Source organism: Corticium candelabrum, chromosome 13 (genome assembly GCF_963422355.1).
Source record: "Corticium candelabrum chromosome 13, ooCorCand1.1, whole genome shotgun sequence".
Taxonomy (NCBI): domain Eukaryota; kingdom Metazoa; phylum Porifera; class Homoscleromorpha; order Homosclerophorida; family Plakinidae; genus Corticium; species Corticium candelabrum.
The window spans coordinates 2,888,498-2,899,429 of record NC_085097.1 but is presented as its reverse complement, the minus strand read 5'-3'; the positions used below and the strand labels follow the sequence as shown (position 1 = coordinate 2,899,429).

General features: G+C 42.9%; 1 protein-coding gene across 1 annotated transcript; it reads left to right on the top strand.

Moving 5' to 3' along the window:
* Window positions 1-622: 622 nt before the first annotated feature.
* On the top strand, window positions 623-4,674 carry LOC134188499 (uncharacterized). The gene is made up of 3 exons (XM_062656662.1): window positions 623-1,922; window positions 4,468-4,587; window positions 4,645-4,674. The coding sequence occupies exons 1-3, from the start codon at window positions 657-659 to the stop codon at window positions 4,672-4,674; spliced, it is 1,416 nt and encodes a 471-aa protein (XP_062512646.1). The 5' UTR covers window positions 623-656.
* Window positions 4,675-10,932: the final 6,258 nt, after the last annotated feature.

Sequence of the window (10,932 nt, the reverse complement as noted above, 5' to 3'; positions counted from 1 at the left end):
CGGCTAACAGGAACGGCAATGCAACAAGACGAAGGAAATGGACGCGACAAATGAATAGGGAAGTGATGTTTTGTTATTACTACGTGCTGTTGTCATGCAAGTTCTCTGCTTTCAGAAAACCCATGCATCAGCTGTGGTGTAAACGAAATCCTTCTCTGACTGACGTCTCTGAGCAGCGTTTGGCAGACCAGAAGCGATATCTCTTGACTTCTGGAAGTCTGACTGAATCAGAGTTGGAGGAGATTAAACGCGAGGCCGCACAGGATGGAAAGCCCGTCTCAGGTTTGTTATCTGTTACGACTGATGTTTGTCGTGGTGTGCAGATGTCGGCGTTGGATGTGGTTTCTGCTCTATCAGCTGATAGCTCAGTTGTCACGCCTTTGCTTGACAATGTGTCACCTTGCATGGCTTCAGTCAGGATGGCGCCTGCTGCACGTGGTGGGAAACCTGTCCTGTCAATGATGCAAGAGGATCATGAGTTTGCTAATCACTTGGAAGATGGCTCCCTTGTTCAGTCAGTCACTGTTCTCTCTAAGGACTGCTCATCTGCAAGAGATAGTGGTGATATCCTATCCGTAGATGACACTTTGGATTCAGTTCAGTGCAGTGCTGTTGGGGAATCACCATCCCCTTGTGACCCTGTGAGCTCTGATCTGATGACTACACATCCTAGTATAGCTTCTCGGCTAGAAAAGATGGAAACTTCTTCATCTCAACTCAGTCCAGACTGCTGCCAAACGGAGGATGGTCTTTCGCTTGATTGTGATGCTGCTGTGGACCCTGTACTTCGTCGAGAGTTTCTTGAGGAGTTGCAGAAAGTCAGGCAAATTCCTATCTGTGAGAGACAATGCCTTCCAAGGATCTTTGTGAACAGTGGAACCCTGAAGCTTATTGGTGATCTTAACACGATCATCAGTTCGTTGAAGGATGAACCAGATATGAGTGAAATCAGTTACCTGGTATACTCTGCTGCTTCGCTAGTGTCCAAAAGGCGGGGCTTAAAGACGACGAAGTCAACCAATTCTCAAACACCGACATGGAGACGAAGGCTGGATATGGAGATTCTCACACTTCGACGTGCGATCTCACTGTTGCTGGAGGTTAGAAAGGGTTCATCGGGCATTCGTATGTTACATGAACTCCGACGTCTTCGGCATCGGTTGGGCATTTCCTGTTCGGAGAGTTGTGAGGTCTCCATCAATCGATTGAAAATGGAACTTAAGTCCAAGGTCGAGCGGACCAGGAGGCTGGAGAAGAATCGTAAGAGACTTCGCCAGAATGGTTTGTTTCAACGAGATGCTGGACGGTTTTACAGAGATCTGGATAAGCAGACTATCCGGGTCACTTCCCCGCCATCCGAGTCTGAGATCGAACAGTATTGGGGTGGTATCCTAGAAACTGAGGTACATCACAATGAGTCTGCCTTCTGGCTGAGACGTCAAACCGATGACGAGACGCACCGGAAAGATGAGCAGCAGTGGTTACCTATCTCAGACAATGAGGTCACATCGTGTCTCAAAAGGATGGGGAACTGGAAGTCTCCTGGTCCAGACAAGGTTTATGGTTTCTGGGTCAAGTGTATCACGTGTCTTCACACTGATCTGACTCGTAACTACAACCTGCTGGTTCAGAATCCAGACTCTGTACCCGACTGGTTGTCTCAAGGAATAACTACTCTGATTCCTAAGAATGACAAGACTGACCAGGCCAAAAATTACCGGCCTATCACGTGTCTGTCTGTCTTCTATAAGACCCTCACCTCAGTCATCAGGCAGAGGATTGCAGGGCATTTGGATCAGAGAAACCTCATGGCTCCGGAGCAGAAGGGTTGTCGACAGGGATCTTTTGGTGCAAAGGATCAGCTGTTGATCAACAAGCTGCTTACCGAAGACTGTAGGACCAGGCACAAGAGCTTGAGCATGGCTTGGGTGGACTACCAGAAAGCCTATGACAGCGTGCCACACAGTTGGTTGCTCCAATGTCTTCAGCTGCATAAGATCAGTCCAGTCTTGTGCGGGTTCCTGTCACGTGTGATGAAGAGTTGGAGGACATCGATGGTGCTTTCTTGCGGGAATAGTACTATCAAGACAAGGCTTATGCAGATCAGGAGGGGTATTTTCCAAGGTGACTCACTTTCTCCACTTCTCTTCTGTATGGCTCTCAATCCTCTGAGCAAGGAGCTGAACAGAACCGGTTACGGCTACCGGATGACCACTGGGCATGGTGAGACTGCCAAACGTCAGCTTATCAGTCATCTACTTTACATGGATGATCTGAAGCTGTATGGCAGAAACTCTGATCAGTTGGACGGGTTGTTGCACACGGTTCGTACCTTCTCTGATGACATCCAGATGAAGTTTGGTCTGGACAAATGTGCTGTTGCACACTTTGTCAACGGCAGACTATCTGGACACAACTCTGGGGTGACGGTAGGAAAAACGGACACCATCAACTGTCTGGAACCGGGTCAAGTCTACAAGTACTTGGGTGTAGATGAGAGTAACGGTATTCAGCACAGCATGATACGGGAGAGACTCCGTCGCGAGTACTTTCGCAGAGTGAAGGTGGTTCTCCGGACTGAGTTGTATGGTCGGAACAAGATTCTAGCCATCAATGGGTTTGCACTACCGGTTCTCACTTACGGTTTTGGCGTCATTCATTGGGGGTGCACGGACCTGCAGCAGCTCGATCGTCGGACCAGAAAGCTTCTCTCTATGCACGGAGTCCACCATCCTGCTGCAGACGTTGACCGACTGTACGCTTCTTGCAGTGATGGGGGTAGGGGGTTACAACAGATTGAGTCGACATATCAAACTTGTATTGTGAGGCTGAACTGTTACCTTGCTGACAGTTCTAATCCTTTTATGCAGATGATACGGGAGTGTGACTCTGGAAAATCTTCACACTCGATCAAGCGCATGGCTTGTCGGTTTACTGCACAGCTGCGGAGGAGTCTTGCTTTGGACGACAAGTCGCAGAACTTACACAGGAGTGCATCCATCTCGGTTGAAGGTGGCTTCGAGCAAGCGCCTAAAACAGATGCGAGACATTACCGTACGTGTTGCAGTTCTCTTCGTGTGCGGTCCTGGAGCGGGAAGCCTATGCACGGGCAGTATCGTCGTCTCACTGAGCAACCGCCTGTGGACATGAAAGAGACCTACGGATGGCTAAAGGCAGCGAATCTTCCTGCTGCAACTGAGGGACTGGTTGTTGCTGCTCAAGACCAAGCTCTTCGGACTCGGTACTATGAGCGCAAGATTCTACATCGTGATGTCAGTCCTACTTGCCTCATGTGCAGTGTAGGCCTGGAGACAGTCGACCACATTGTGGCAGGCTGTAGTACTTTGGCACCAACGGACTACACTGATCGACACAATCAGGTGGCATCCATCATTCACTGGGACGTTTGTCGCCATTTTGGGGTTCCAGTGGAGAGCAGATGGTACCGGCATCATCCTGATAGGCTTGTGGAGACGGATGACATTACTATGATGTGGGATACCACCATCCCCACTGCCAGGAAGATCAAAGCCAATCGTCCAGACATCTGTCTCAGAAATAGGAAGACAAACACTTGTCTTCTTATTGATATCAGCTGTCCTGCTGATGGCAACATTGGCAAGAAACATGCTGAGAAGTTGGCGAAGTACAGCGACTTGCGGGTGGAGATAAGCCGCATGTGGCATTGTCGAACACTGGTGGTTCCGGTGGTCTTGGGAGCCTTGGGCACAGTGCACGCAGGTATTGCACGGTGGCTGGACATTATTCCAGGTCATCACAACCTGCAGCACTTACAGAAAACAGTGCTTCTGGGATCTACTCGGATCCTTCGTAAAGTCGTGTCTTCTTTCTAGACAGCCGTGATGGTCTAAGTACTTCTGAAGCAGGGTTTGCTTCCGGTACTTGTAATAGACTTTACAAACCAGACTGATCTGGTTGAGCACGACACATAATAAAAATAATTAATAATGAAAATAATAATGAAAACCGCCGTGGCTTAGTGGTTAGCGACAATGGCTACAACTCCATGGTTTGGGGGTTCAAACCCCAGTGACGATAGTAAATTATGAAACTTGTCTGTCTTTCTCTCTCGTGTTTCTCTAGCTTTATTCATGAGACTATGACTCGCTTCAGTCGTTGGGAAGTTTCTGTGGTCTGGCGAACGGTCCATTGACGATGACGTTTAGTTCTTTCTTGGTAGTCGTTGATATCCACTAAGCGTGCTGTCCACGAGTTCGCGGTCACCGTAATGCCTGCAATCTATATCGAATTGGCTAGTCATTGATCGCCGTATGGACTTCACGGAAACATGTACCCCGCTAGGCTCACATGCCAGGTTGGTGGGCGCCCAGATGGGGTAAATACCCCATTTGCCCATTATGGAGGAGCATAGCGACACACAAAATATATATGCACACAAACAAGTTCTGTGCACTATGTCTTCATGAGATGTTGTGTCATTTCAAGGTTACTGAGATTTCACAGAGCTCATTTGAAAGGAAAGACCTGGAAAGATCTACTCCAACTAACGTGAAATCACTTGATAGAATTGAGACACGGAGTCCTTCAAATTATTGTCTTTGCTTGGTTCTTAATTAAGCTTGCGTGTGCAACGTTTGTGTTATGGAGTTTTATGAATGTTAGAGTGGTGACCATACACTGAACAGAATCTAGGTATGGTTGACAACTACATCACACCATAGTTCTAAAAGTTAGAGAAAACAAAGAAAAACATTCCTGGTGCACTGAAAGTACGCTTGATGTGACCAATTTCCGAAAAACGAAACGTCTTGTATTTACCGGTGTTATACCTCCAAAATGCCCGTAGTCGTTCGCAGAAAAGATTTGTGCAAACCGTCTCTTGCCGATTTCGAATTCGACAATACCGTTGCAGTACAGGCGAATAGTGTGCCCACCATCTTGAAAAATGTCGTAGTGTGTGTCACGCTCGTTCTCTTAAAGTAGTCGATTCTTTCAGAATGTCAATCCCACGAGACGACTAGGCACGCAAATTGGAAAAGAGGTTCAACGTCGATGCGATATTCCAAAAAAGATGTCTGTGTGGCTCTAGAGTACCCGTACACTGCAGTCTCGGATATCGGGTATCTGACTGTCCCAGGACGTACATATGATGATTTATTTATTACTTTCTTCCTCGAGTGCCCAACCATCCACGTGTACTCTTTTACGGGGGCGCGGATGCCCTCGCTACAAAATAAATAGAGCGCCGTAGCCCACTTGGCGGATCGACTGTGGGAAGTGGGAGATAGGAGCCGCCATAGATCTGTTGTTATCGTGCAATGTGGAGTTGAAATCTTGTAATGCCATCTACCGTCCATCTGCTTCCTTCGTTGGTAAACCGTTCTAGTGTTTCCAGCATGGGTTGCAATCCTCAGTCCAACGTTTCTGTAATGTCTACGGATGTAAGAAGAGGTTTCATTTTACTTCTGAGTATGGGTTCATTCTATTTCTCTAGTCCTACGGATGTCTGCTGTAATGACGAACATCGAGAACAACTTGGAATTTCACACCGTTTAGGAATAGGATTTTCTTGACGAAAGTGTGATGAATCTGTGAACGCTCGTTTGCAGAAAGGCTTGAGGGTCGTGCTGATCTTCTGGCACATTCATCTGCTAACCTCGGAGAAAATTACCTACAGCGTGAGGCATGTGTTTTACATAATTGCATGTTCACCCGTTGAGTAAAGGTAAGTTTCACACGTGGAGCTGGATTGGTCTTCACACGTAGAGCAGGAGTAGGTTTCACACGTGGGACTGGATTGGGCTTCACATGTGGAGTGGTTACAACCACTGGTTGATCTGAAGTGAGCTTCACAAGTGGGGTAGCTCGTGGAGTTGATAAACCTTCTTGACTCTCACATCGTTGTGTCATAGATGACTCAGTGGCGGTGATACTCTCATCATACTGCTCAGGAGTAATCAGTACTTTAGCTACATGATTAATGAATCGCTTGATCGACGCTTCCATCGTTCTATATACTGTAGAATTCATTTCTCTAACAGGGCACAATTTCTTGACACTTTGATTCAGAGACTACCACATAAACGAGATTATATATAGATTATTTATTTGTCTAACAGAGTAAAATTTGTTAGCGGTCATGACAGAGAATATCACACAAACGTGCTTAGAGAGCACACCTCTATCACCAAGAACAAAATGACGCTATCTATGCATGCACTGCTTTTATAGTTGACACGTGCATGTGGGATTTCCCCAAATTTCCCTAGTTTTCCGGGGCATTTCCCAATTTCCCCACATTTCTCTAGTTTTCCCCACATTTTCCCAGTTTCCTCCAAAATCCGCCAGTCTTTCCGGGAATTCCCCAGGTTTTCCATGTGCGCAATATCAGAAAAATGACTCTATAGATATAGACTGTAACAGTGTGTATATACCATCGAGCACATATGGCTAATAGTTGTTTGCGTCTCGGGCGCTGAGGGGGGTGCACGCCCTCGACGAGGGAAGATAGTAGATAGACAAAACATACACATACTTTAGACTCACGAACAGGAGATAGTCGGTGAAAGACTAAAATAAAATGGGTAGAACCATCTCGAACGCAGGGATATACTAACGCAGGAACAAAAGTACTATCGCATTGAGAGAAATTCGTCAGAAACGAGTAGTCCATATAAACAGTATTGGCTTCCTAGAAGCATTACAGAGGGTGTGCCAGAACCGGTAGTCTACATAGCACTAACATTCATATGTAAGGGCCGGGCGATTTTTTTGGGCTGATTTAGGTTGAGAGTGGGTGTTGGCAGGTAGGCGGTCGGCGCGACAACTAAACCCACCAAGGCGACGTTTAGAACGCATCGCTTACAGTTACAATAGTTTCTTACAGATACAAACACAATTCAACAGCGATTGATTGCTATATTAAGACGAGACCCCATATCGGGACCACACGACAGTGATCGCTGTATAATTAAATGAGCCTAGACCAAGATTAGCGACGACCACAGACATTATCAAGACTAAGGTGTAGCGAATTGAAAGTTTTTCAAAAGGGCTCACAGTTTTAAGCCTCAGTCTAACTACAGCTGCTTTCTCTACTGATCGAATTCAAGTAAATTGGACGACAGGTAATGTGATCCATAATAAATATAATCTTTTTATTTTTTAAACTCATTTTTGGTCAGTTTTACATATTGCTTAGCTAAATTCAACTGTACATCGACATGCAGTGTGTACATGCATGCATCGAATTGCTTACTTTAGGTGGCAAATCTAATTTTGTGTAAAATTGCACATACACACGTACATACATACATACATACATACATACATGCATGCATACAATTGTGTGTGTGTGTGTGTGTGTGTGTGTGTGTGTGTGTGTGTGTGTGTGTGTGTGTATGTGTGTGTGTGTGTGTGTGTGTGTGTATGTATATATATATATAGTAGATTGCTCTGATGACGTTCTAGACTTTTCCTGTAGAGTGGCGGTTTGGGTTGGTTTTGGCTTAGTTTTTATAAATATATGCACTATATATGTATATATATATATATATATATATATATATATATATATATATATATATATATATGTATGTATGTATGTATGTATGTATGTATGTATGTATGTATGTAGGTATGTATGTATGTATGTATGTATCTAAATTTTAATAGCACAGTATGTGTGTTGTATAATATACTGTATAGTATGCTGTATAATATATTGTATAATATACTGTATAATATGCTGTATAATATACTATATAATATACTGTGATATACTGTACTATATATTCTGTATGATATACTGTATAATATACTGTATATATATTGTATAATATACTGTATATATGTTGTATAATATACTGTAAATATACTGTAAATATACTCTATATAATACTGTATAATTATAGTGTATAATATACTGTATATATTTTTGCATGGCGATTTTAGCCAAATGAGTGCTGTTGTATTAATTTATTTCTGCTTCTATGCGAATGAACATGTGTTCTCCATTGTCATAGACTGTAGTCAGTTTCTGGCCAAGAGAAAAGGCGATGCACGTCCCCTACCCTAGGATTCACAGCTCTGTCGGAAAGAATCTGTTGATCTTTGTTGTTTTCGAGAAGTAGGTTTGTTTTGAATATATACTTGACGAGCGGAAGAAGCGGAGTGTCCCATGTGAAACACTGTCCAACGTATTGGGCCGAGACTACAACAAAAGTTACCATTGCCAGCTGTTTAATTACTCTACATAAATTTGTCAACATCACCAACTTAATTAATTAAAGAAGACCTGAATTTAGTGCTGGAATAAATTAGAATACAGAATTAGTCAAAAAGTAACTATGGCATTAAATTTGTGTCATAGTCTGAAATATAATGTGCAACCGTTTGATTGGAGTCTGAAGCTGCTTATGTCGATTCAACGAATACGCCAAATATTTTCGAACGTCTATCTTCAATGTACCATTACAGTATTCATGCAGGACCTGAGGTTTGAAGAGACAACATTCCTTTGTGTGCACATTAAACATCAATCAAGACAGATGGTAATACACCTACTTACTCGTCAGGTGTCTATAAAACAATATATGACTACACTAGTGCAAGCTACGCATATACGTAGCCAGTCATGCTTTCTTTTAGTACGACATAAAGCCATAAAATTTGTTATTAAATTAGATTAATAGCTTGAGTAGCACACAAAATGTATGTCATTCTGTCAAAATTAAGTCCCTCACACTCTGTTCATTATAATTACTTTATTATAATACAGTATATTAAACAGTATATTACACAACATATATACAGTATATTATACAGTATATTATACAGAATATATATTATACAGTATATGTACAGTATATTATACAGTATATATACAATATATTATACAGTATATTATACAGTATATTATACATTACATATACAGTATATTATACAGTATATTATACAGTATATTATACATTACATATACAGTATATTATACCGTATATTATACAGTATATTATACAGTATTTTTATACTGTATATATACAGTATATTATACAGTATATATACAGCATATATACGGTATATTATACAGTACATTATACACTATGTTATACAGTATATATACAATATATTTAAGCTACGAGCATAAAAGAAGGACACCACAATGAGTGGTGGACTGCTTCGCGAGAAGCTCACTCTAAACGGGCTGAATTGACTTCCGGTCTTTCTGTCGGTATGTCGCTATGTACCTACCTACCTATGTTTGTTTGTTTTTAAGCGTGTGTCACTCTCGGGGAGTTTGTCGAGCCCATCAGCAATCGTTTTGGGACGCGAAACGTAGGTGACGTAATACTAGCTTGTCAGCGTGAACGACTCTCGGCAATTTGTTGAGCCAATCAGCAGACCTTTGGGACACCAACAATGGGTGACGTAACAATCCCGCGCATTATGACAGAAAAGCCGAGATGTCGTAAACCTCCATTTTACGGTCAAACTGTCGTCAAACCGAGAAGCGCAGAGTAAAGTTCAGGTAATAGTCGTACGCGTTTGCTACCTTTTACAAGAGAATCGCAAAACAAACAAATTCATCGTTCTTCAAGAAGCCAAATTAGGGTCCCACGGGACCATGCATCTAGCTAAGGGCCTGTTCATCTTTTTTCTGGTAATTTCTGCATAACAGGAATCTTTCTGGTAACTAGGAATACGTGCTAAATCCGGTCAGACTGCGCTAAAAGCAGCTCTATTCAACCTATAAACGAACACGAAGTTGCTTCCACCTGTCCAGCAATCACAACACAGTCACTGCACGTGACCACGTGACACTAGCTATCTGCATAGTAGGAATATCGTTAGAACTTTTCTTCTAGTGCACCGACCGTTTCTATCCGCTGCTTCCCACTTTTAAACAATAAGTCAAACGTTTCTGCACTCGTTCAGTGTTTGTCCAGGCTACCGTTGACGAGAATCAGCAGCGCAAAGTACACGTGGTCAAGCACGACAGACGCCATTTTCTGCATACTAGTAATGTCTCGCCAAATCGCTACAATTCAACTTGACGAAATAAAACTTACATGGAATGCTTATGGCAATATATACAATCATATCACAAGGTATCTCATTATTCTGACGTCATCTTCTGCAAATACCAAAATTCGACCAAACGATCAATTTCTGACGTTTTGATGACATGCAGTCACTTCTGCTGATAAAAATTAACGTCTAGACATTAGCTTCTTGTGCAACGTTTGGTTTCCTCGTATTTGCGAACGACTGTCGTCTTGTAACAGGCCGCGCAAAACTGTAGTACGTGGTGAGTGCACGTGACCACGTGACACTACCTTTCTGCATAGTAGGAATATCGCTAGAACTTTTCTTCTAGTACTCAGACCGTTTCTATCCGCTGCTTCCTACTTTTAAACAATTAGTCAAACGTTTCTGCACTCTTTCAGTGTTTGTCCAGGCTACCGTTGACGAGAATCAGCAGCGCAAAGTACACGTGGTTGAGCACGACAGACGCCATTTTCTGCATACTAGTAATGTCTCTCCAAATCGCTACAATGCAACTTGACAAATCAAGATTTACATCGAATGCTTACAGCAATGCATAGAATCATATCACAAAGTTTCTGATTATTCTGACGTCATCTTCTCCAAATTTCAAAATTCGACCAAACGATCGATTTCTGACGTTTTGATGACATTCAGTCACTTCTGCTGATAAAAATTAACGTCTAGACATTAGCTTCTTGTGCGACGTTTGGTTTCATCATATTTGCGAACGACTGTCAACGGTAGCCTGGACAAACACTGAAAGAGTGCAGAAACGTTTGACTAATTGTTTAAAAGTAGGAAGCAGCGGATAGAAACGGTCTGAGTACTAGAAGAAAAGTTCTAGCGATATTCCTACTATGCAGAAAGGTAGTGTCACGTGGTCACGTGCACTCACCACGTACT

Bases quoted from the DNA above. Each gene is read 5' to 3' on its own strand.
- LOC134188499 (XM_062656662.1), top strand. From the start codon at position 657: ATGACTACACATCCTAGTATAGCTTCTCGGCTAGAAAAGATGGAAACT. The intron at 1,923-4,467 runs GCTTGGGTGGAC...TGTCATTTCAAG, and splicing joins GGCACAAGAGCTTGAGCATG to GTTACTGAGATTTCACAGAG. The intron at 4,588-4,644 runs GTTCTTAATTAA...TATGAATGTTAG, and splicing joins CAAATTATTGTCTTTGCTTG to AGTGGTGACCATACACTGAA.